Source organism: Agaricus bisporus, assembly GCF_000300575.1.
Source record: "Agaricus bisporus var. bisporus H97 unplaced genomic scaffold AGABI2scaffold_18, whole genome shotgun sequence".
Taxonomy (NCBI): domain Eukaryota; kingdom Fungi; phylum Basidiomycota; class Agaricomycetes; order Agaricales; family Agaricaceae; genus Agaricus; species Agaricus bisporus.
This window is the reverse complement of record NW_006267353.1, coordinates 94,578-120,435: the sequence shown is the minus strand read 5'-3', so window position 1 is coordinate 120,435 and position 25,858 is coordinate 94,578. Positions and strand designations below refer to the sequence as shown.

At 46.6% G+C, this 25,858-nt stretch overlaps 7 protein-coding genes across 7 annotated transcripts; 2 read left to right on the top strand and 5 right to left on the bottom strand.

Annotated features, from left to right (window-relative positions):
• Positions 1-150: 150 nt before the first annotated feature.
• AGABI2DRAFT_154754 (hypothetical protein) lies at positions 151-2,523 on the bottom strand (the record flags this gene model as incomplete). Its single annotated transcript, XM_006457515.1, has 8 exons — positions 151-503; positions 639-848; positions 946-1,086; positions 1,155-1,175; positions 1,257-1,749; positions 1,818-2,092; positions 2,162-2,236; positions 2,424-2,523. The coding sequence occupies 8 exons, from the start codon at positions 2,521-2,523 to the stop codon at positions 151-153; spliced, it is 1,668 nt and encodes a 555-aa protein (XP_006457578.1).
• Positions 2,524-2,855: 332 nt separating this feature from the next.
• On the bottom strand, positions 2,856-6,586 carry AGABI2DRAFT_123432 (hypothetical protein; the record flags this gene model as incomplete). Its single annotated transcript, XM_006457514.1, has 6 exons — positions 2,856-3,338; positions 3,394-3,603; positions 3,659-4,146; positions 4,197-5,932; positions 5,986-6,204; positions 6,252-6,586. 6 exons carry the CDS (start codon positions 6,584-6,586, stop codon positions 2,856-2,858), a joined length of 3,471 nt encoding a protein of 1,156 aa, XP_006457577.1.
• Positions 6,587-7,434: 848 nt separating this feature from the next.
• On the bottom strand, positions 7,435-9,265 carry AGABI2DRAFT_79957 (hypothetical protein; the record flags this gene model as incomplete). Its single annotated transcript, XM_006457513.1, has 7 exons — positions 7,435-7,694; positions 7,754-8,384; positions 8,442-8,601; positions 8,655-8,728; positions 8,780-8,808; positions 8,858-9,053; positions 9,101-9,265. 7 exons carry the CDS (start codon positions 9,263-9,265, stop codon positions 7,435-7,437), a joined length of 1,515 nt encoding a protein of 504 aa, XP_006457576.1.
• Positions 9,266-13,868: 4,603 nt separating this feature from the next.
• AGABI2DRAFT_79914 (hypothetical protein) lies at positions 13,869-15,969 on the bottom strand (the record flags this gene model as incomplete). Its single annotated transcript, XM_006457512.1, has 14 exons — positions 13,869-13,919; positions 13,971-13,992; positions 14,047-14,176; positions 14,236-14,243; positions 14,301-14,321; positions 14,382-14,615; positions 14,696-14,938; positions 14,992-15,073; positions 15,123-15,194; positions 15,252-15,273; positions 15,342-15,443; positions 15,497-15,625; positions 15,679-15,792; positions 15,853-15,969. 14 exons carry the CDS (start codon positions 15,967-15,969, stop codon positions 13,869-13,871), a joined length of 1,347 nt encoding a protein of 448 aa, XP_006457575.1.
• Positions 15,970-17,453: 1,484 nt separating this feature from the next.
• AGABI2DRAFT_196208 (hypothetical protein) lies at positions 17,454-17,760 on the top strand. Its single transcript, XM_006457511.1, has one exon. It carries the CDS (start codon positions 17,538-17,540, stop codon positions 17,751-17,753), a length of 216 nt encoding a protein of 71 aa, XP_006457574.1. The 5' UTR covers positions 17,454-17,537; the 3' UTR covers positions 17,754-17,760.
• A 640-nt stretch (positions 17,761-18,400) lies between these two features.
• AGABI2DRAFT_230031 (hypothetical protein) lies at positions 18,401-21,763 on the bottom strand. Its single transcript, XM_006457510.1, has 10 exons — positions 21,314-21,763; positions 21,120-21,256; positions 20,929-21,067; positions 20,407-20,870; positions 19,812-20,326; positions 19,624-19,761; positions 19,413-19,565; positions 18,798-19,358; positions 18,630-18,731; positions 18,401-18,574 (listed from the first exon to the last, which is right to left on the bottom strand). Exons 1-10 carry the CDS (start codon positions 21,575-21,577, stop codon positions 18,498-18,500), a joined length of 2,550 nt encoding a protein of 849 aa, XP_006457573.1. The 5' UTR covers positions 21,578-21,763; the 3' UTR covers positions 18,401-18,497.
• Positions 21,764-22,471: 708 nt separating this feature from the next.
• Positions 22,472-25,223, top strand: AGABI2DRAFT_123428 (hypothetical protein; the record flags this gene model as incomplete). Its single annotated transcript, XM_006457509.1, has 5 exons — positions 22,472-22,783; positions 22,833-22,932; positions 22,983-24,571; positions 24,623-24,781; positions 24,831-25,223. 5 exons carry the CDS (start codon positions 22,472-22,474, stop codon positions 25,221-25,223), a joined length of 2,553 nt encoding a protein of 850 aa, XP_006457572.1.
• Positions 25,224-25,858: the final 635 nt, after the last annotated feature.

The following is a 25,858-nucleotide window of genomic DNA, read 5'->3' as shown; positions in this document are numbered from 1 at the left end:
GTCTGAGATACGTCGTGATCGAAGTTACCAGATGATTGATCCCGAGAAGCATCAAGTAAGTGATATTGATAGTAGACTTTTAGGATAATAGAATAGATGAACGAGGTACTCCTCAAGAGATGCTCATCGGAACTTCATCATCTATATACTTCACCTTCGTTCGATGCTTGCGCCACCTCGCGACCTGCCGCGCTTTCCCGGCACAGTACTAACCAAATCCATCGACCGTTGGTGTTCCCTCCAGCCTGCCCATACGCTCAGCAAGATACAAGTGAACGTCATGAACATCGTCAGATACAGGGCCGCAACGTAACAGTCTTTTCCTTCCAGACACCGCGGTATATCGTCAGGGGTCAACAAATTTTCCCGTCTGGCGGTATAAGGTGATTGCAGTGAAGTTCTCGGCTCGTGTGCATCTAAATTGCGGCCGAAAAACAACATGAATAAATTGCCGGCGACCATTGGCGACATGGATAGGTATCCCCAGTTTTCTGAGAAATGCTCTGTGGATATGAAATTAGTACGGGAAGCGATTTATTAATAATCGAAAAAAACGTCATGAAAATGGATGATGGGACTCGTGAACCATGGAGTACGAAGAATGCACAAGGCCCCTTATATGATGCCAAAACACTCACGTAGACCGAACCACTCAATACATATTTGAGGCATAATGGAGAATACAGCGCCATAGGAGATGCCAAGCATTGCACTTGCTAACCATAGATCGCTTGTCATAGTAATTCGTGCTGCGGCGACTTGAGAAAGGAATACACCAATAGAGACCAACACGAGGCAGTAGGAGCGTGGAATCTTGAATCTATTTTTTGCGGCGTCGGAAATAATACCTGGATCAATGGCGACGGAGAGCGGCGGAAACCAAAACCCACACAGGAGAGCTAGATAAGAGATTGTAGCACAAGAAAATAATTTCAGGCGACTCACCAATGAGAATGCGACCCGAAAAGTTCATAATACTGATGACCGATACCTGCATAGCTTGCCACTTCCCAGCTTCAACCTCATCGTACTGGGAATTGTTTTGCGCATAAAGTGTTTGAGACATGGTTCCAACATTATTGATGTCTGTACGTTTGAAAGGAAAGATGTATATTGGCAAACATTTCCAAAAAAGAGTGTCAAGCGAGACTCACACATCAAGCCCGTTCCAGCGACTGATTTGAATGGGGCGTACACGAAACAGGGGACAGTAAGCATATTACGAAACAAGATTAAGAAGGCGCAGAAGCACATACGTATAGAGAGTATCGTGAAAAGCAGATAAAAATCTCCACTCTTCCATAATTGCATTCCAGTAATATTGGGTAAATCGTCGTCGGTTCGTCCGTGGGAGCGACGATTAGGAAGCTCGTCTGCCGAGATTGCGTCGGAGGATGATCTAGACAACGCGCGAACATGATTGTAAGATGGCTCTTCCGGCCCATTCAACTCCCAGTCCGACTCGCGAGCTAATAATGGTCCACGAGAGTCATCATCAATCAACGCTGAAGTGCTGGTCACGGCTCCGGGCAAAGCACCAATCCCTCGCTCAGGACCAGCCGATACATCCAATGGCAGTGGGATGGGTCTGACAAGGAAACACCCGATGATCATAGGTAATGACGTTCCCAGCGCCAGAATTTGCAGGAAAGCTGATGTATTCCCAGCGAATATGACATGGGCCAGGGTCGAAAAAACGAATGCAGACAATCCGAATCCACCGAGAACGAAGCCCGTTGCCGTAGCGCGCTGCAACCGCAAAGGTTATTGAAAGTCATAATCAGTATTCTCCACGAAAAAAGGGGAAAATCACGCACTGCCCTGTCTGGGAACGTCTTCGCCGTCGAATTTACGGAACTCGTCAAGCCTCCATTCCCGCCTGAACCGGTCATGTAATTGCAAAAAACCAACAGAATGAAACTGAAAGTCGATAGCCCCGCCGTCTGAGCGTCACCAGGAAGCCCCGCATCGAAGAAACTCTTCACGCCAGAATATCCAAGAAAGAGCAATACAAATGCTCCAATCAGTGGAATACGAGGTCCCCTCTTATCCACAATGCGCCCCCATATTGGTCCAGAACTGTACACGCCAACTAAAAAAAGTGAACAGACACAATTATAAATTTCCAACATTGACACGACCCTAGCGAAATGACACACACCGTTTCCAGCTAATCCGATAACATTCAGCCTTGTATGATTAATGCGCAATCGAGACCCAAGCTGAGGTGCCCAAGCTGTGTTTCGTTTCCAACACAGTCAGCATTATTCTTTCGTTGCATTCCGATACGCGGGGAATCCCGCACCCCCCCAATATGCTTTTAGGAATCAACCAAGGTTGTAAGACACCCACCAGAAAAGGCCTAGAACGAAAGAAAGTTTCTTCCGCGTAAGTTACCTCAAGAAGAACTATGCGGCTCTTACTCACATAGTTAGTTCCAGAGCTGGTAGATACCAGCAGCGAAGCGATGAGTGTGGTGATTCTGGGAGCACTCACAATCCCAGGAGGCTTAGCAGACGCCATTTGTCCGGTGAAGCAAAGGACCTGGGTATCGTGGTGGTGGTGGATGATAAGGAACAACTGCTGCCGACACGTAACCGGAACAGAAACCGCCGGACATATCGCAGGGAATTGCTAATGCCGCTTCTAAGCCGCCTACCAAATGCAGCCTCTATATTTGTTATGCTGGAAACTAATAGCCTGCGAGAAGGTATATATCTCAGGTTATCATACACATTAAAAATAGTATTAATAACAGTCCAGAATAATAAAAGAAGGGAGAAAATGGTCCAAAAAATTCCATCCATACTTAAAAACCAAAGAAAAAAAAGAAAACAGCCAAACATACACCATAATCAAAGCAACATCTGACTGACATAAAACTGTCTCGCAGATTCCAACAAATCCTTCTGCACACTAACCCACAACTCCTCAATCTCTCTCTTCATCCTATCCCTCGCACTCCAATCCACAACCTTAACCATAAGATCAAAGCTTCCCGAAATCGGCCGATGATCAGATACATCAACTTCATAACGCCTGTATTCCCTCAACCTCACTCTCGATCCCACTCTCGATCTCCACAAAATCCTATCACACCACGATGGTGCCCTATGCTTTTCAGAAGTATCATACTCATCCGATCTCAGATCATATTTATACGTCGGCGCGAAGAGTAAGGGACCTTCTGAGAATCCTCGTAGACGACATCCACGATTATATTTGATTTCGCGAAGGAGCTGATCGTGTTGGTAAAGCGCTGATAAGTCGTTAGCGCGAACAGCAGCAATGATAGCCTCTCGTCTATGATCAAGACGATAATTGAGATCACCGTGGAACTGTAATTAAGATTAACTTTGAGGCACTTTGAAAACGTTCATATTGGTAACTCACAAATACAATCTCATGGTCCAGTACCGTCGTGCCATCTCCACCACCGATATACGCCAACGGATGATCACCTACCGGAAATACAGCCTTCTCCTCCAAAATCCCAGCAGCATCAGCATTCCTTCTTCTAACAGCATTCTGTCCCGCAGCCAAATGACAGTTGATAATGCAAATAGACGAATCTTCAATCACAAACCGCGCAACAATTGCACCCTAAATCAAACACAACAGTGAATCACTCTTCACACGTAACAAGATGAGAACGGACCTTATTACCATACCTCCCTCCCATACCTCTTTTAACAGTCGTAACAGCGATATCTTTCAACCTCTGCCTCTCACTATGCTTGACGAACGTGCAAGTGAATAAGCCAATCAAGTTCTCCGTATGCACACAGACATAAGGGCACGAAGATGACATCGAAGTCCTGACAGCCGCAGACAATCGATCATACCAACGTTTATACGCTCCAGTAACTTTATCGCTCAATCCATTATCCTCCGATTTCTTCTTCCCACCCAATAACACATTCTTCGCCGTCATTTTTCGATTTTCCAGATCAATGACTTCTTGGAATCCGAATGTGATTATATCAGGAGAGTCGACACTGGATAACGTGTCATTTAAGAATTCGTAATTGATGGGATCGGACACGAGTGAATCAGGGCGCGCAGAGTCGCAATTCCAAGAGACGAGGAGCATGGAGACGTCGCGGAAGGCACTAAACTCCGATTCTCTTTTCTGTAACTCGTTATCTAAAGAAGAGAAATTAGTCAGAATTCGTAATGCAAGTGGTAAAACTTACCAATCCAAGCAGCGCCCAACAAACCATCCCACAATTTCAAACATTCGTCTCGTCCAACACTCACAACACACAACTCCCGATTCTTCTCAATCGCGCAACAATTCACGCCCAACTTCAACACCGGTAATCCAGGGTGTGCATTCCAACTATTTGTTACCACCCAAGGTTTCTGCGACACGTCATAAACCGAAATCAAACCATTCCTAGCTCCAGCCCATAATCTATCATTCACTCCTTCCAAACACAAAACATCCGACATAGCCACTCGAATAGCTTCAATGCATTTTGGGTATCCATCATCGGTACGAAGAGCCCAGATAGATATATATCCTTCTTCGTGACCGACGTAAACGTAGTCTGGTTGACTCGGAAGTATAGTCGCAGACGTGACAGCACCAACACGTTCAGAAGGTAATAAAGATCGACCACCAGCAGCTCCAGGAGTGAATAAATCGTATATGCGTATAACAGGTATCTTTTGGTGCCCGTGTGATTCCGTTCGCGAAGCGGTCCATAATTTCCCATCTATCAATTTTACAAACTCTTGTTTCTCGGTCGTTCGTACCACACGAGGCTGGGTATGTTGTAGTGATATATCTTGTCCATCTTCTGACGGTGAAAAGACTAGCATCTTTCCACATTCATCCATCGTAACCATCGATTGTCCGTATCGGAATATATGAGTTATAGAATGCGGATGTGCGACATGTTTCGCGGCAATAATTTGACCTGCATGGATATCCATTTCGAATAAATGTCCTTCTTTAGTTCCAATCCATAGAAATACTCCTCGATAAGCTTCATGAACCGAGGGCCTGAAAGTCATAGCAGTGACTTTCAACTCCTTTAACCCAAAACCCGACTCTTTCATGTCAAGGCCCAGCAGCGGGACGTCAGCTATAGCCAAGTCAAAGATTTTAATCTGACTGCCATATCCTGTAATCACATACGACCCTGATACCGCAAATGTACCCGAGTGAGGATGAACATGAATCTTCGGGTCACTCAGCCCCTCACGAAACCTGAGTACGGGAAGGCTACGATATGAGGCTGACATATCTGGCATATTATCAACCGCTAGTGCCTTGGGGTCATCCTCTTCAGCACCGGATTCGTCGTCGGATTCCGCGGGAGATGGTCGACGAGGAGGTGGAAGTTTGTCACCAAGACTGATTGTTCGCGTAGGAGGAGGAGGAAGTTTGCTGTTGCCTATCGGCTTTCGATCAGATGAACTCGATGGAGGGCTGCGTTCATGCGGTCGAGGGGGAGTAGGGGGAGTAGTGACATCACTATTATCATATGCCGAAGGAGATACTGGCTCTTCACCAATGAGTGCTGTGGGCCGACGTATTGGAAGGCGCGGCTGAAGCTTGAGCGGCGACGTACTTGAGCTGACATCACCATTTGAAGGATTCGGAAGCACAGTGGTGTGATGACGTGGAGGAGGGGGCATTGCAGAGCGAAACGGTTTTGCAGGAGGGCTGTTCTGCTGGTGGTTTTCAGGCTCAAATGAGACTAGGTCAATAAGATTGGGTGATTCAAGTTGTGGTTTTCGAGATGATCGAAGACTTGATGGAGCAGACCAAGTTTCAAGACTGGGCGATATAGCCTCGGGACTGTGAACAAGGGGTCGAGAATCATCCAATAAAGACGGTGGAGGTAGCTCTGTAGATTTAGGTGGGCGAGGGGGCACGGCGGGTTTAATAGACGACTTGGAGTGGTTCTGGTTTTGGGGGCTAGCGACGATGATTATTAGCCAAGTGAAAAAGCAGAGCGACAAGTTGCGTACGATTTAGATTCTGCTGGGAGACGTGATTTTGAGACTGGAGGGGGAGGTGGAAGGCGATGATGAGCATTCGGAGTGGTGGGCCGAGAGTTCACAGGAGAAACAGATCCAGTGCTGTTCGGTGACACAGAAAGGAGGTTTCCATCGCCATTTCTGCCTGGCCTAGGTGGCAGCAAAGGTCTAGGGCATTCCAAGTGAGGAGCAGCCCTGGAAGGAGGGTCGCTGTGTGGCAAGATGAGAAGCGTTCGGAAGAGACAAAGGCAACTCACAACTTGCTCTTGAGTGCGGCCACTCCCTGCGGTGTCTCGCACTCGACCGGGCTCCCATTTAAACCTTTCAGGAGAGGTGATGGCGTCCGAGAAGGCAGAGGCGACGGTGGAGGCTTGGTTATTCGAGGCGGCGGCGGTGGCGGGCGCTTGGTGCCGACTTTAAGCCCGGACGACGAGAGCGAAGTACGCAGGCGATCCTGGGTAGCATACACATCTACCGATTTGCTATTGAGCGACTCCGAAGGGGTTGTGGGACGTCGTACATCGACCGCAAGCTGCTCAAACTTGGAACGGAGACTCTTGACGGCCTGGATGGATCCACCGTCGACGTCCATCGTCTGCAGCGTTGCCCAGGAATCGATCCAGAGTGAAAGTGATGGCGCACTGGGAACATCTCGTCAGTCAAAAAATAAATCTTGACTTGTTCAGCATCAATGCCGCACCTGGTTTTGTCGCAAAGCAATCAATTCGGGAACATATCAACCTTTCTAACCGAAACTCCGTACCATTGTTGTTTGTTTGGCATCGTCTCCTCTTCCAAATAATAGTCATTGCAGCTCGTCCATGGCATGCATAATTTCAAACCATCACACTTATCTACACTAAGGGAATTCCACCGCAAATACAGCTTGCCGCTATCTTCTCAATCATTTGTTATAGCATCTATAGATGCAGATGTGATTCCCAAATCAAAGTGATCGCTGAACGATATTTATATATCGCTTAACCGAGAATACATATGTTCGCCGATCAACCCACTTACTGGCGCAAATGTCCGAAAAACATTGAATATCAATTCAGAGAGGCGCGCTGACCTGGTCAATAGTTGCACAATCAGACTTGAGTCATCCGTCAAGCTTCAAGGGGTACCAGTATTACTGGTCGTTTCAGCCTCCTATATCCCCCCCAAAATATCTTCTACATAGTAAGCAGTCCGAGGTAACTTACTGCGCAGCGCAGCAACAATATTGAAATTACTATTATTAGAGCATCGTGAGGACGAGGGGGGATCGCATCAAGTCAGAGAGTGTCGGTTACATAAAAGTGCTCAATACAACGATCGCAATGCAAAAAAGAACGTACAAGTCAAAACTTGGAAAACAAAAATCCTGACACAAAAAAACAATCAATCAATCAATCAACTCCCACTTCCAGGAGTCTTTTTTTTTTTGAGCCACAAAGGCTATGAAGCAGACGACAACCTATTCTTTCGTTCCGGTAATGTCAAACTGCACGCTATCCCACCCGCAACCAACACAAGTATAACACCATACACAAAATTCCTCCCTAGAGGAAGTCGTTCTTCCAAAGACATAGAAAACAACGAAGAAGCAAATGTCGGAGCAATAGTTCGCATCATGGATCCAACCATCTGCGCAATACCATTGATAGATCCCAAAACAGGTTTCGGTGTCGTTTCGGCAATGACGACGTGTATCGATCCTTTGAGTATGCGGTTTTATCAATAACAAACTTTTAAAAGTAATCCAAAGAAAACGTACCAAAGCCCATGGGAATAAAGAACTGGAACGTAAGCTGGATGAATATCGAGGCATAGACGCCAGCTCCCATCCCTCCCTGTCTCCGAGCCATATATGCAGAAAAAGGAAACGTCAAGAAGACGATGAAAAAAGCCGAATACGAGAACTGATAAACCCGACTAGCCCCAAATCTCCTGATGACGCTCCCAAGCACAGTCATCTGTACAAAGACATTTAGAAAACCCCAAATGCCCATAATAACTCCTATTTCATACGGATTCAGTCCCAGTCCACCGTATTCAATCGAAGTAGAATACATCAGAGGCATCAGGGCCGAAAAGCACATTTCCGAGAACGCGAGGAAAGCAAAATTGACGATCGTTAACTGTAGAGTCCTAGATTTTAACGCAGAAAGTAGGGTTGGAGTATTTGGATCTGGCGGTTCTTGAGGAATCGCGTCGAGTTCGCCTATGATGGCATAATCGGACACGATTGAAGGGCAGCGCGTGGAATCGGTTGATCCATAAACCACAGGATTGTTTTGTCCTAAAAGTGTTTCCGTAGAACCGTTGACGTTTCCCTCGGAGTCGTAAACGAACTGCTTGGTCTTCGGATTTCTGCTGCTTTCACGAGCCAAAACAGTGGGATGTGTCTATGAGGCATGTGAGTCAACCGGAAGCATAGACTGAGCAGCGTCCTGAAAATATACCTCTTTAAGTCCCAACAAAGTGACGACGAAAGCGAGCAAAGCAATGCAACCAGCAGCAAAGCAAGGTAGAAAATAGGGATGGTCCGTGAAGAACGAAAATTTTCCAAAACTTTCGGGCCATCGTTTTGCGGGATTGGACAAGATTCCACCCATGAACGGGCTGCCAACTATTCATGAGCATGAGTCAACATAGGAGGGATTTGAAAGGCATACGCGATGGTCGAGCCGAAACTCCACATGAGAGGTATCATAGCAACGGCATCCCCAATGTTCGTCTCATCGGTCAGCTAAAAAATTCGTTAGAAAAATTCTGGTTTTGATACTGCGTAGCAACGTACTTCAATAACAACAGTCTTTGAAACGCCTACTTGAAAACTGAGTATGGATCGATTTAGAACTTGAAGCTGAATTCTCACCAATATTACCATTAAATGCGCCCTGAAGACATCGAGACCAGACTAATGGCCAGAACGAAGTTGAGTACCCGAACTTAAACATCGCACACATGAGACCCAGTGGACCAAGTAATAACACGGGTTTTCTTCCAATACGGTCGGATAACCATCCCCACTGGAACACCGTGAGTGCCTCTGTAAAGAAGAAAGCCGATTCCTACAAGAAATCATTAGACAAACTAAGGAAACAAGCGCCCGACTCACAATGATACCAGCGTAATACCCCACCTTCCTATCATCTCCTTTCGTCACTCCGGTATCTCTGATAAATTGGTTGATGAAGGGGTATATTACTAGTCCCGTAATAGGTTCGGCGACCTGGATGAGCATGACGAGGAATAGTTGAAATTTTGGCAAAGGAGTCCGCATGACACCTTTTGGGTGGAGCTCGCTGTGCGCTTGAGTACGAAGAGCGGGTGATGTTGACTTATAAGGCCCACCACCGGTACCGCTCGTTTGGCGAGTCCAAGGCTCATCAACCTCGCCCGACGAGTTATCCATGGACGCTCGCATAGTACACAGCGATGGCGGCGGGAATTAGAAAGGGTCTAAGGTGAAGGAGAGCGAAACGGCGGGAGAAGCGATTCCTGCAGACGTCTTTTATGTAAAACGTTCATAAAAATCATTCCCGCTGTCCGGAGGTCGACTGACACTCACTGCAAAATGAGAAGGTAATCTGACACAGGCAGCAAGACATGTGTTCATATTTGTACGCTAGCGGGTCCAGCCTCGATGACAAATTCTATGCGGAATGCTTGGTGTTCGATTTTCGAAGTGTGATGTCGACTCGGAGGCACTAACGAACGAGTATGACAATGAATCTTTAGTGCATCAGAGGTGCCAGATAACCATTGATTGATGAAAAATTCTCGGTGTTGAAAGTGAATGTGGTATCCGCAATGAACCGAGAAGATCAATGCATCATTAGAGGTAAACATCCCTGTAATGACCGGTCATGAAAGTGTTAGATGCCTTCCTCGGCATCATACTAGACACGATGCCTGTAACAACTCAGGCTCAGCCGCCCAGGGACCGGCGCGGCTTAAAACCATATCTCGCGTTTATTTTCTCTCGCCAATCTCACTTTTCATGTCTTGACCAACTTGGCACCTTCTTCCGACACATCATAATCCCACATGACTTAGAATATGGTCTAACCGAACGCCGTGGAGATGAATTGAGGAAATGAAAGTGAGCCGTACGTGACCTGCCGTGGTCCAGGAATATCGAAATGACCTTTTGTTTGTCGGTTACTCACGAACTCACTAGCTGCCGGGTGGTGCTTCGCCTATTAAATTTCTCACTAGTCCACCAAGTTATATGTTGCTTCGCTCCAATCAGAAACTCGATCGTGCTAGAGTCATCGATAGCGCATACATCCTTTCGCCTAATTTCCGGAGTTCATTTTAATGTGCTTAGTTAAAATGTTGTCTTTTAATCGACTTTTCCGCGGAAGAGAACATCGGCCGCTACTTACACAAATGAAAAATTGATCTGTAACTCAACGTTCGACAAAGAAGGTTCACTAAATTTGAATATCAGTATATTCGTACAAAAAATGACTGAGAAGGGTCTCTTCCTCCACTTTGATTTTTACTTGACCAAAAACATAATAAAACACACAAGTCGAATTTTCACCCTCCCATATCTTACAGTCAACCGTTTCGTACCATCTCAATAACACCCTCCGCCAATAAACCACTCGATTTCAGCTGCTTGATTATTTTTCCTCTCCTGGCACAGACTTTCTTACGCCCTCTTCAGGTCCAAGGTCATCAACAGGAGTACTGATGCGTTCCGTATCGCTCATCGTCGCCCAATCATACGATCCAGTCTCCCAGTAAGGCTTCATTCTCATCGCCGCATCCAGGAACGCGCCACCTCGTGGATGCTCCTTCATTATATTCTCGGGCACCAAAATATCGGAGTATGAGACATCACCCACGACGTTATAAACTTGTTTCGAACATCCCCTGATAAATATCTCGTAACGCGGGTGAGTGTCATTCGATTGAGATTCTTCATCAGGTTTGTAACTGGTAACATTGACTTCATCAGGCGGAAATTCTTCACAAGTTCCACCCATCGGAAACTCCATAATGATGCTGATGTACGGCCTTTCCTGGTATTCTTTGACGTCCGACGGAGAGAAGAAACTGAACTCATCTTCGGCATTGACGAAAGTGACTTCTTCGTAGAGCCAATTTTTCATTTGAATAAAGATCGCAGACATACACCATCGGTGAGGATTGTCGTCGCCCCGAATCCAGACAGGGATAACAAGACCAGCATCAGCCATATCCCCATGGCCCTGCATGGCTGCTCCTCTTGTGAAAAGAAAGTATGCGCCCTCGTTGGTGATACTTGACGCGTCGCCCACCTTGACGAATTGAGTAAAATGCACAAAGGAGTGTTTGAACGCTTCCTCCAGTGTTGTTCCCGACAAGTTACTCGGCTTTGCCTTCAGAATCTTCTCAACATGCTCCGTCGCAATGAGGGCCCGAAGAAAATCAAGGACAGGAACCATCTGGCTGAACGAGACTCTGTCATCAAGCGTATTTGTCTCGATTCCGCTAGAAAGGAGCTTTGCCAAGATCGAGATGTCGTGGGCCAGAGAACAGAACAATCTTGTGACTAAATCCTCTTTCGATTTTTCGTCAATCAGCCCTTTTTGAATCCATGCCGAGATCGCGGACGGTACCAGATCCTTGTATTTTGCAATAATCTTGTTGATATCAGTTATAGCGTTGCCTTCTCTTATCGTATCTGCACGGAAGTGCTTGAGCAATGCCCGGGCAGCCGCCTCCGCCAGAAAGGGTTCAGATGGGTATCCACCGTGGATATATTGCCGATGTTGTGGAATCGAGAATGCAGTGCGCATGCCACTGGTTACGAGATGCCGTTCAAGTAAAACGGCCTCATCTCGGCTAGAGTCAAAAGAAAGATCGACACGAGCTGCCAGAAGAGGAACCAGCGCCTGAAACGGGCATTCGAGAACGCGATCGCTTGATGGATCGAGATGTAACTCCAGTTTCGACATGGCCAATCTCATAACATCATTTTCATCTGCTCCATTGTTTTCTAATACCGCCCAGAACCTGAGAAAATCAAATTTAGTGTGGGATTGAGAGGAGTATATAAACGCTTACATAGGCCGGCCAAACCGCGCCATGAACCTCAATGAACAAAGTTCGTCGCCGGAGTGTTCCCCTTCGGACACGAGATACGACTTATTCCAAGTGTCAAATGGAAGTTCGACAAAGGGTGCGTGCAATTTATCGTCATGCTCCCTGGCCGTAGTTGTCGTTAGGCGAGACGACCAGGAGTGTCGCACGATTGGGGGGTGCTCAACTAGGCCCGAATAAGCCGAAATGAAAAGGCCAAAAACGGGTGCGTAGACCAGGTACGTGAAAGCTTTGCATAGGCATTGATAAGCAGTGCGCCTCGGCTCTTCCCCTTGTTTCGTCACCGTGGATTGGGTGAGGTATTGTGCTTCGTCGAAATAAAAAACTATGACAGGTTCTCCTTTGATAGGTTCTCCCCCGATCGTGGGCTTGATTTTTTGCGCAATGACATCGACAAAGTCCCTCACTGCAAACAAGTGTTGATGAACTGTGTCGCCCCAGTACTGTTCATTGACAAACCTTGTCCTTGAAGCTCGTCAATGGAAATGTTCCAATGAAATAGATTTTCAAACTTTTCCAAAGGTGAGTCGTCAATCGCCTGTGCATACATGGCATTGCGCTGAGCGCTACGAGGAGACCCAAGATATTCGCGCCACGCAGCCGCAACATTTTCGATCGCACGTCCCTCTTTGATAAAGTCGTCGATCCACTTGTCAGCAAAAACGAGTGTCTTCAACAAGAACTGAACGTAGCGACGCTGGACACGAAAGTCCGTTCCAGACTGATTGCAGAAGTAATCAACTAGATCTTCGCCTTTGGCAGTATCACCGGGTGGAAATCCTTCAATCACGAAAAGTCAGCTGATGTCCATTGTCAACAATTTGAATGTACCCAATTTATCTTCTACCGGTCGCAACACGATCGGGATCGTGAAAACGGATTCGGCGATCTTATCCACCAGCCGAGATTTACCTGCTCCCGAGCCCTGAATTATCGAGCAGAAGTTCTGGAAAGGTTCGAAGTAGCGCTTTAACATCGCGACCATGGCTGCTTTCAATAACTCGTCGGAATCGCCGACATACTTCACCTTCCAAGCTGTCTCTAAAGCGATAGCTGAGACGAGTGGCACTTGATTAGTTGAACATGCGAAAATGAGTGCCCTGAAACCCCACCAGTTCTTGACTCGAACTCTTGCTTATAAAGTTTGTCGGCTTCTGTCCTAACTATAAACGCGTGAGTAAAAAGAGATTATGCAAGATATGAGGAACGAACTGTAATCGATCAGCGCCCGTTTCGACCTCGCGTCGTTCCGCTCGCACAGGACATAAAAACAGATGGAATATGTCGTTGCGGGAGGCTTTGGTATGTCATCCCTGCCGGAGATCTTCAACGCGAGTTGTTTGAAGAACGGCAAGTAACAGGCTTCCAACTCTTCTAAGGATGCAGTATCGCCCTCGTACAAGCGTTTATATTCCAGTTTCACTTGATCATTCTCCACTACTTGAAGAAACAATTCTTCAGCTGTTTCCATCTGAAGATCGAGATCAAGCTAAAGGGAATGTGAGGGTTTGCCGGGACCGTTGAATAAAAAGCATATATATTCTCTTTGGCACTGTTTGGTCATAATTTCCATCTTAGCCAGCTTCTTCTCCGATTAGCCAGTTTTTCCTCGAAATTCTGTACTGCCTGACACTGATGGGAACATTGGAGGGGACATCGAGGGCACAAAATATTTCTGCTCGCTAGAGTGAAAAGAGCGATCGCAGACTCCAAATATTCCATTGATTGTACATGATTTGTATTTACATCCACTCGATCGTCAAAATTGATCCGCAGTAATACTCGAATTACGGACTGTCTCTGAATCCCATCAAATATTGCATGCTTTGGAACGCGGCCTATAAGAGCATCATAAGCATTGTAACGAACTCCGAAAAAGCGAAACATACCACTGGCGAGAATTGAGGTATCCTGATCACCCAAGTTATAAATATCAACATAATGAAGAGAAAAATCTCGACTCACATATGACCACTAAGTGCAACTTCGACATATGTTAACCCTCGCTCTGTGTGCGAATTGCCCAGCGCTCCAACTCCATCTACGATGAAGCTGTCGTCCTCAATAGGGGTTTGGAAGCCTTGTTTGCCGTTCCCTGGAGGCCATTTCCGCATCAGTCGGTACACAATGAAGAGAAGAGGTGGAAGAACGTACAAGTCATACTTCATATAATTCGTGATTTGAGTAACGTCGCTTCTTTTATACGAATAGCCACTTACTTTTGAAGTACAATCCTCGTTCTGTCCATGCCAATTCCTTTCAGTTAAAGCAAATACGAAAGATATCAATAGGCTACTCACCCTTCGGCAATAAGAATAAAGTCGGCTAAACCATGAATAATGACGCTCCGATTACTCTTCTCTATCACATTCGGCAAAACAGTCAAAGCCGAAGGCAGACTTCCGTCCCCCTTGGGGAAGACTCTCACATTGGAACACTCAGACCAAGTCACGTCCGAGGGTGCATTGATGGCTGCTTTGACATCAGGCCTATCAAAGTAGACAGGTGCAAGTTGGACCTGCTCGAACGAACCCCTGTTGACAAAAGGAAAGAAAAGCAGGGAAGAAAGAATAAAATTCAGAGGCAAATCGGGCAAGGAATGATGAAAGCTCACGGGAAGCCGAGGACATCCCACAGGATTGGGAAAGTATCGAAAATGCGATAAATATTGAAAGCCGGGTTGACTCGAATAGCTTCTTCGAAAATCAAATCCCACACATCACAACCTGGGTCCGCAAAAGTCGACTTTCCAGGGAGCGGAAGAGGACCTTTCGGCGGATAGGTTACGAATTCATCCATATAGCCCGCGTAGTTACAACGAAGGGCGATTTCGTCAAGTTCCTTCATAGCAGTTTGGCTGTAAATAGTTTGAGTATCGCGAAGCATGCCTAAATGTGGCTGGATGCTTACTTTAAAGCAAAGACGTGCTCATATTTATGAACAAAACCGACTGCAGGTATTTGTTCTTGTACCACATCCCAAGAAAGCGAAGCTGACTAAGAGGTTAAGGTGGAGATTGCAAGCATAGCACTATGACTTACGATCAGCAATCCAGATGCCTTGCAGATCCAGTTCCAATTTGTCTGGATTCTCAAAAATGTGGTTTGCGATATCTATACGCCGAAGTTGACATGTCAGTATACAAAAGGGGAAGATTCAATAATGCTCACATGGCACATAAGTTCCAGCGTACTATCGAGAAAAATCACATTAGCTCTGTCCCTTCCACATATACAAGCCATAGAATAGAAGTCACGTACACTTTCACCAGTCAAATAGAGCTTTTTACCCTTCATTTCCGAAAATACTTCTAGGAATTGTTGGAGGAATCCCACAAGTTGTTCCGCAAGATCTTCCTCGTTCTAATAAATCAATCAAGTCAGTCAGGTTACTGCGAGATGAATGCGATGCTTACTCGAATATTGGGCTCTCCTTGTGAATAACCTGTTCCGACTGGTTGCTCCACCCACAACACGCTTGACAGATTAGTCCAACTTCTATCGTTCTGCGTCGGCTTTGCTTGGCCCCAAGACCACGAGAATGGCTAGTCAATATATCGAGGTCAGCCTAGACGCGCATTTCACGTTTAATGCTTACACCGTTTTCTTGTAACAACCCCTCAAGTGATGAACATCCCGGGCCTCCATTTGTCCAAAAAATCAAATCGTCAAGGCTTCCTTCCGGGCCAGGTGGGAAGAACCAAAAGAAAAGCTACTCGAGATTGAAGAATCAGAAATGCAGGCCTCTGTTGCTTTTGAATACAAGTCATACCTGGCGACTTTCATTCGCTTTATCGCTGATGGGCAATAATCCCGCCCAACTTGGTCCGATATCAAAATCCACCTCGGGTATAGCAGTTCCATCAACCAAGAATTCTAACAAAAGCATATGAAACGCGTCAGTATCTACCTCAGTTTCACTCGAGAAACATGACTCACCAGCTGCTTTGGGATTAGCAAAAGTGATGTTTTTGACGCCAGGAGAAGTTGCCCTCCTTCCCACAGGCGCATTAAAGCGTTTTGCAGCCTCAAGCTGTCGTTCCCTCAACTCATCCTTCCTCATTTGCCTTGCATCCACGACCAAACCCGAGAAGAGTACCAGAGCAAGTAGAACGGAAAGCATAGTTGAGGTTACCATGCTCCGCGAAACACCCATGGTTGCTGAGGGGAGAAGACCTGGGGGGTGGGAAAACCGGGAGAGAACATGCTATTGAGCTTTTGAAGCTGTGCGATGAGACGAGATTGCAGAATTGTGTGAATCTTCAGGTGGAGCCATCCCGTATGCATATGATGGCCCTGATATACTTATTCGAGTGAGTGATAAGTGCCTCCCATGATTAGTTGCACCGAAGCTGATGGGGGTAACTCCGAAGCCCTTTTTCGAGGCGACCGTGTGAGCGGAAAAATCGGGGATAAGCATCTCACATTGGGGGAAAATGAAAATCCTTTGTTTCATGCATGGGCCAGGTTGCCAATAATGAAAGTTCAAATTTAGGAGCTGAGGGCTCGAAGACTCCTAGGGGGTTCAATTGAAGTCGGAACGTAGTTAGGTTACCCCAAATGCATAAACATCAACTGCTTTCATTGGCTGTCCAGAGTCCAGACTTCCAGGAAGATTACTTACACCGATAGTAAAGATAGATGAGTACTTTACATCACCGTTTAACTTGGTTTAAATGCGCATTGGCTGGCACAACCTTCAAAACCGCATGGTTTCGAAGCCGTGGGATCAGAATATAGTGAGTTGGGAATTTAGACCTTAGGATCCGAACAGAAGATCAATTCTTTCACACAGTCTTTCGAAATCCCTCACACGGTCTTCCACTATGTGTATGGCGAAAGCGAGATCATGTCCAATTTACCATTAGATAGATGTGTCGTTGTGCGAATCGATTGATAGAAAATCTACGTGGAATATGTGCGTAAAAGAATGAGATATTCACACAACGGGCACATACTATTTGGATATACATCTGCGATCCGCTTATTGGGTTTTTGACTCATACCTCGCCCAACGGTCCCATAAAGGCCTTGCTCGTTCTGGAGGGGAATGTTCCAATCATTCTCTCGAAGAGAGAACGCACATCTATTTATGAAGTCGTCATTGTCAGCGAAAAGATGTGCGCAAAATTGAGAGCACTTACTGTTCTCGTCATTCATCGATATCAATAACCAGGGTACCTCAGCACAAAGTCAACTTCACCACTAAACAAATCGAGGCCTTTTTTAAAAAAATCAGACTCAAAACATGGTACACACCGGCAGCTTCATAGACCTCCCAAGCGCCTAACGATCTTTGCGCGCCTTTCCGAAAATAGCTCTCGACGATTTTACACCTTCAGCTCTCCTTCCAGAACGCAGATACATAACCCATGCAACACCATACTCAGACCTTTTCTCAGCGGTTATCGTCTTGCGAAAATTGACTCGGTTGTGAGATACTTGCACCTGAGCAAGATGTCGAACGTTGTTCGAATCTTTGCTCCACCATCTCCACTAGTATGGTCGCTCTTTGAGATCTGCGAGAAGACATCGTCCCCACTGGGGAGTAGGGAGCTCTGGTCTCTTGCGACTGCTGGAAGCTACCAGCAGCGACGTCGAGTGACATGTCGCCTGGCGAGGTTCGCTCTAAGGCAAACGGCCGGCGTTGTCGGTCGAACCAAAATGCACTAACAAGGTGTTTGACCCTATTTGCCGTGTATCCCTTGTATCCCTATGTCTCTTTCACTTAAATTGAGATGTCTCCCTCCAGTGACATCGCAAAATCTTTATCTACTAGTACTCACTTCAGTTACAGCACAATTGTAATTATTAATATTAGTATATGCCCGGCCATTTCGTTTTTCTCATTCACCTTCCACTGATTGAGACATGGTCTTAAATTTCATCTTCCCGACATACTGTTCGCTATGTCTCGTGTAGACCCATCATTATTCCGGGAATTTTGGATTCGGACTCACTAAATCATCCTTCACCCTTCCGCATTTCAACTAACCCGATAAAACATATCAACATCCTTTCGAAGCAAACCGCATACCACCCACAACGAGGGTTATACCCACTCACTCAATCCAAAGCGTATCATCCAAACGGTTTTTTTTCAATTCTAAGATAAAGACTACTGCCGAATGCAAATTATTGAACTGTGAAGCAATGGATAAGAAGGGTAAAAAATGCAACGTGGTGAAAAAAAAAGAAAACCGATACTAGAATACAAACCAACCTACCACCAATCCCCTTCAGACCCAATGGAGTACGAAAGAAACCACTAGACTCTCCAAACCGACGTATCTACCTCCTCTTCCTTTTTTCTGCTCCGCATCCCTTTTGCTCCCAAGTATAGGCAATCCTGGAAGCAATAATTAACACAAACAATGCGGTAGCAGTCAAGTTATCTTCGCAGATGACTTCACAAACTCAATAACGTCCTCTCCGCCCACCACCGCCACCAGCAGGTCCTTGATAGGGTCCGTAATCAGGCGGCGGTCTCCCACCTAAACCATCGCATAATTAGTATAAATGGCGCATCAGAAGTTCAAGATGACATACCTGCTCTGGGAGGTGGAGGTGGAGACCTCATTCGAGGTGTACTACTTGGTATAACGGCATTTTTGAATACACTCATTAAGTCTTCTGTTCTGAACACCGGTCCTATAAAGGATTATCAAATTTTAGTTGAAGGAAAGCAAAGGAAGATAATGAAAGAAAGATACGGACCATCAAACGAATTAGGAGAAGGTAACTCTCCAATAAACCAGTGTAAAACGGGGGGTAAAGCCACATGTTTTCCTTTCTCACCATCATCCCTCCCACCCCCACCGCCTCGATGTGATCTATCTCTTCCACCCCCACCACCGCCACCACCTCCACCGCCGGCATCTCTATCCCAACCTGACGGAGGTGGTGGCGAAAACCGTCTCCCTCTACCAGGTCCATCCCAACCTCTATCTCTCTCCCTATCTCTTACATCCCTCTCTCTCACATCCCTATCCCTATCCCTATCCCTCTCTCGATGTAATGGTGACCTTGATCTAGGCCGTGGTATACCTCGACTATCATCTCTTCGCGCACGATCCACAGACGAAGGTCGTTTAGTAGATGACAAATTTATGGATCCAGCTTGATGCATACTCGGATAAGAGAGAGAAGTTTGAGTTTCAGAACGTGTAAGCGAATTTGAAGATTCTTTACGAGCGATGGCGAAACCGAGATCGCGCTGGGCTATGGCATCTATTGATAGATAAATGTGTCGTTGCGCGAATCGTTTGATAGGAGGATCTGCGTAGGATATATGCATAAAAGAACGAGATGTGCAAACAACGGGGAACATACCGTTTGGATAGACATCGGCGATCCGCTTTTCCAGTTTTTGTGCTGCTTCCAGATCACCATATTGGTACTCATACCTCGCCCAACGGTCCCATAGCGGTCTTGCACGTTCTGGAGGGAATGTTCCAATCATTCTCTCGAAGAGTGCACGCGCATCTGTTCATCATGTCGTCGCTGTCAGCGGAAAGATATGGCCAAATTTGAGAACACTTACTATTTTCGTCATTCATCGATATCAAAAAGCCAAGGTATCTCAGTACAAAGTCAACTTCACTGCTAAACAAATCGAGGCCTTTCTCAAAAATCCGACTCGAAACATTCTTGTCATTTGAACAGTGGTATTCCATCAGAGCTGGATTGAATTCAGTGATCATGCTAGCCCTGTCGTAACACGATACACACCGGCAGCTTCATAGACCTCCCAAGGCGTCCAACGATCTTTGCGCGCCTTTCCGAAAATAGCTCTCGACGATTTGACACCTTCAGCTCTCCTACCAAAACGCATATACATAACCCATGCAACACCATACTCAGATTTTTTCTCGGCCAGTTCTCTCGAATCGCGATTATCGTCGTGCGAAAATTGACTCTGTTGTGAAGTACTTGCACCAGGAAGAGTTGAATCAACCATAGTAGTATCTCCGGCACCACCATTTGCGGCACTCGGATTCGTAGTTCCGTTCGCATTCACACTAGCAGGCATTGCTTTCTCCATCGTTTCAAGTTCAGTTCGGAGAGCACTCAGGAATCGATCATATGCTGCATGCACTTCCGTCACATCTTTTCGCATTTCTTGGGCTTCTACATATGCAAAATTGAGGAGATAGCTTGTCGGATTGGCTTCGATACCGGCTTTGAGGATCGCGAGGGCTTCATCAGACTTTCCGACGTTACTGGTCCAAATGTACGCCATGTACCTGAGACAACGTGTACGAAGAGAAAGAAGTAATACCAATTGAGATTCAGGATCACACGAAGCGTATTTGAGTTGTCATACCAGATTTCGGAGTAGTAGCGCATTCGAATGACAGCTTTGCGATAGACACCTTGAAGCCGAGTTATTAACGATGTCTTGTCTTTATCTTCAATCTCAAGCGGGTTACTTTCTTCCCATTTAAGGTATGCCTTCCATTTGCCGACGAGGGTCCGTTCCGCTTGGTCAAACTTGGGTAATGTTGGAAGCCAAATCTCTTGACGGCCATTGATTGTTTTTGTGGGCGAGGACGAAGGAAACAGCCCGCTCAGATGGTTTGTGAGTTGACGAAGCACGGTTCGAGCTTGCATATGCGCTGGAGAGAGATCGGCCATGAATTTTTTTGCGGTAATCTTGTTTAGATTCGTCTCAAAAGTTTCTAGTTCCTGCCACAGTCGTTCTACATTGTCCAAAGGTATCTGTACCGCACGGTGATACACTTTCCGGAGGGCGTCCATTTTCTGTTGCTCCTCCCACGTTGTACCGGCCTATACGGGGTAGGACTCGGTCAGCGAGAGCGTCTGATGAACAAGATGGATAGCATACATCCGCGGATTTGAGGAACTGGATAAAATCTGACCAGATCTCACCGCTATCCTTATCCTGACCGACGTGATTCAGCGCAAATTCGTACGACTTGCGAACGGTGTCTCTTGTCTGTGGACCAGGTCCAGCATTCAGGCGCCTAGGATCAATCAGCATCGACGAAAATCGCGTGACCAACGGATCGCGCGCACCGGACATATGTCAAGTAAAACTTCCACAAATCAACCGAGGGCGAGCTGCGCAGAAATTTCTTGAACAACTCTTCAGCGTCGGAGAATGTCGACTGGTCGTTCAGGAAGAAGTTGATATAGGCAATTTGCGCAGAGGCCTAAGTTGCCGCCATTGAGTCAGCGACGTGCCTCTCGCATGACAAGAGACCACGTACGGTATTCGGGTATTGCTTGAGCAAGATATCGAACGTTGTTCGAATCTTCTCCGCCTCGCCACTTTGCTCTGCCATTTCCACCAGCTGGCGCCATCCGTCCGGGTTGTGTGGTCGCTCTTTGAGATCGGCAAGGAGGGCGTCGAACCCCGACATTGTCCGCATTGGGCTGTCGCCCATTGAGGGGCTTTGGGTCTCTTGAGACTGCTGGGCGCTGCCAGCGACGTCGACCGACATGTCGTCGGGCGGATTTTGCTCTGAAGCCATGGGGGAAGACTGACGGAAAGAAGGGCCGGCATTGTCGGTCCAACCATGTCCAGCCAGGAAATCTTCCCACGGTTCGCCTCCACACAAGCACGAACCTTCCCCAGTCGCAGACCACAGTTAGTATACGGACAAAACAAATGAGGCTGGCCTTTTTATCTTATTTCAGGACCAACCATTCGGACCTACTGAGTCTGGTGCAAGTATAGAAATCTGACTCGACAACCCCAGAAAAGGAATAAACCTAGTGTTCCCACAGTTTATTCTTACCCCCACCAAGTATTAGGGAAACACACAGAACACGAGGTGTCGCATGTCCCCTTAACATGTTTCCGAGCATACAATATCGAGGGAAACCTACGGAATTTTCCCCCTCTATCACGACAAGATATCCTCACATTTGTCAGTTTGGCACCGACGATGCCGAAATTCTTCTCTCGGTCACCCTGAACCACCACCACAAATCCCCTTATAAAAAACTTGATCAGATCTAGTCTATTAAATTCTCGGCCCAGAAGAGTGTAGTTCAACCCAAAAGCATCTTCACCAGAAGGCACGATACGATGTCGTTGAGTCAACGCCAAAAGCCACAAAAACTTTGTTATCTGTCCCACAGTCCTACCATTGAAGTCGGTGGGATTTCGGAAATTTGTGAAGCTCGGGTATGTGTCCAAATTTCTATGCATCCATATTGTAATCCATCTAACGGTAAATCAAAACCATTGGATGCTAGGAATCGCGGCTTTATATCATTGTAGACTCAGGAAAGTGGTTCGGCCGCACGCCCATGCAAATGGTTTGGGATCGAATAGGCGCGTGAGTGCCGTTTTTGTCATACATGTCCGGGCCGCAGTGCCTACGTGGGATTTACAATCTTTCTTCTTCTCGTCCTTCAGCATGTCAGGAAAGTCATCTACTGGCCATTCAAATCATGTCTCTTCCCGAGTTTCTCGCTTCAAGGCGCGCGTTTCCTCCATCTTCTCACCTTCCAGCCCGAATCCAAATTCTCGTTTGTCCGGAGACGATAGAGCAAGGCTAGCCGTACCTGCTTATCTTGCAAAGGATCAATTTCCCCCTGCGTCCCCCTCTATCCCGCCGCCTATTCCATCTCTCTACGCAGATCACTTGAAGGCTCCAGACCACCAGAATTATTCCTCTACGCATCTCGCACCCTCTTCTCCACTTCAGCTTCCGCGGGAACGGGTATCGGTGAGTACCACGTTCAAGTGTTTGAAATACTCCCTCACCAAGCTCATAGCCGCATTCACAATACCTGAGTTCCGGAACGCTGGGTCAGGCTCATAATTTCGTGATGAAGGATCCTATTTTCATAGATAACAATACTACTGTTGACAACTGTAAGAGTCATCCATTTTGTTACACATATGCTTACTATCGTTTCTGTCAGTCATGGAGAAGTTTCTCCAGCATACCATTATTGGAGCTGAATTCGACTCTTCCGACCGCGACCCGCCCCCACGATGCCATCCTGGAACTCGTCTTACAATCATCCAACGATGCCTCTATTTTATTGTAGAGTGTAGGGACGAGGAAAAATTGCGCTGGCTAGTTGGTCCTGCCGGAGTCGGAAAGTCGGCTATCATGCAGATCGTTGCTGAAAATGCTCCTCATGGCGTCATTTTTGCATCTGTTTTCCTTTCTGTCAATGGACGACAGGATGGAACGAAAATTATCCTAACCATCGCATATCAACTGGCAGTCAAGTCTGAGCCCTATCGTCGATTCATCCAGAATGAAATCACGAGAGATCCATCTCTCCTTCGAAAATCACTCTCGGTACATTTTAAAAGGTTCATCGTTGAACCGTGTATCCATCAAAATATATTCTATCCTGCACGTCGACTTCTTATCCTCATTGACGGTCTCGACGAGTGCGACAATCCCCGCACCCAACGAGAGCTCCTCAGGCTGATTACGGATTTCTGCAATAAGCACAGTGACTCACCTGTCGCGTGGATTGTTGCCAGTCGGCCCGAGCCTCACATTACTTCGTTCTTCGAGAAGGCCGGGGTTCACGCAGCTTCAAGGGAGGAAATCGTCATGGATTCGGACGAGGCATGCGAAGATGTTCAACGGTATCTCCGCGCTGAGCTGAAGAAAATCAAACTTGAGTACGCCTCACTCAAACGAAAGAGGGAGTGGCCCAGCGAGATCGAATTCACCGAGATCGCTACCGCTGCCGGTGGGTTATTCGCATACGCCTCGACGGTGACCCGATACATTGATGACCCGTACTACGGAGACCCAGCCGCTCAGCTTCGTTATTTGCTCGGGGTCATTCATGCTGGTGGAAAGGATGACACTTTGCGAAGGGATCACCCGATGGCTCAACTTGATGCATTGTATGCTAGGATCCTCTCTAACATCACTGACGCTGTTATGGTTAATACCCGAAAACTACTCCTCCTATACGCAACTCGGAAAATGCGGTCATTTCGCCTGCAATGTAATGCACTAGGATTAACAGAGGACGACGCCTACGCTGCTGTTCGTCATCTGCACGCAGTCGCAAAAGTCCCCGAGGCTGACAGTGCCGATGAAGCACCTCTCCAATTTTTTCATAAATCGTTTGAGGACTTTCTATTCGACTCCAACCGATCCGGGTTTTCTGACAATATTCAAGATGATATCGATCAAGTCGATAGTGAGGCATCCTGGAGAGTTGTGGAGGAGGTTCCAGATGACTCCGATCATATGTCCAGTGGTGAGGGTATAAAGTGCCGTCAATGTTATTTGAAAGGTGGCCCTGGGCTTTGTGACAATATTTCGCTTTCTTGGCCTGGTGATGAGCGTTTTGAAAAAACCGATGATGAGCTAAGGGTAGAGCTGTACTGCGATGCAATGTTGGATATGTGCTCCAAATTCGGCCCTCTTGGTAAATTTCATGGGAGCATGTCCTGCTTTCATTCATTGACTACACGTTTCACTTCGCCCCCCTTTTATTTTCCATTTCATGCCTTGAGAGACTCTGCATTCGTAAGTTGCGTAAGGCTCTATCCATTTACAGTGCTGAAAGCCTCACATTAGAACCATTTTCGTCATGAACTCGTGGAACTTGGCAAATTAAAGCGTGTACCACTCAGAGCATTGGATTATGCCGCGATCGGCGGAGACATTGAATTACGGTTCACGAGTCCCATTGGGACGGATGTCGAACGTACTGATCCCTGGAATCCGTCTTGCGAAGTGAGTTTTTTTTGTGATTGTCGCGTTCAGGGATTCTGAGGAGATGTAGCATCAAAATTGGGAATTAGATTATTTGCAGCAGGGGCAGGGCTGGAGGACTAATTTCACACGATTTGTTCAGGAGGATTCATACACTGGAGATTTTCCAGTCGATACGGACGACGTACCGGACGCGGACATTCCCCTGTTTAATGCTGTCGCGCATAAAGGACCTCACCGTGAATGCTTTCAAGAGTTTTTTGACCGCGTTGGTCTATGCGAGCACTGCTCGCGACGCCTTGCTCGCCAATTTATACGCAACCCTGATGAACTTGCTACTGTTTTTGTTGACTCGACTGAAATGTGTTATGTCGAATTCTCGTTTGTCGATCCAGATGATGGTGTGTCCGAGTGGAGATACCGACTTCTCCATTCCGGACTTCCGACAAATACTTATACGTAGCTTCTACTTTGTTACTACTACTAGTACTTTATGTTTGGAATAACAATTTTTCCTCTTAATCGCAAGCTACAGACATGCTCTTGCACGCTCTGTTCCCCACGTTAGTATTAGTATTACTTATATCCTGACATCCAGGATTCAGTGAACGTTTTACATCATTATTACCGGAGTCATATTTGTGGTCAACTGGCTTTTGCCCAACTATCTACACATTTTTCGCAGCTTCAAAATTCCATCCCCTCCCGTGGTTCCGCCACAAATTTCTCATGCTCCGACCCAGCAAGATTCTCCCCTATTCAATGTTTACCATTTAACTACTTGCTTCACTAACTATATACTTCAGTTTTCTACCAGCAACCGTGGACCTTTGAGCTTGAAAGGGCTGGATTTATGTAATCGGTTCACTTCCACCCCACCCCACCATTATCGCGAGTCGCGCGATTTCCTGACTCAATCTCTTTCCGAACCTATTAAGCCTAGTGACTTCCCTTGATTCCAATATGGAGAATAGTACTTGCGTAGACGGATGCTAGAATCCTCAACGTCTTACCTTCAGCTGGTCACTTCGAAAGATGCGATAATTGATTTTTCGGATAATATTTGGCAATCAACAGGGACAATATGCAACGGGCGCC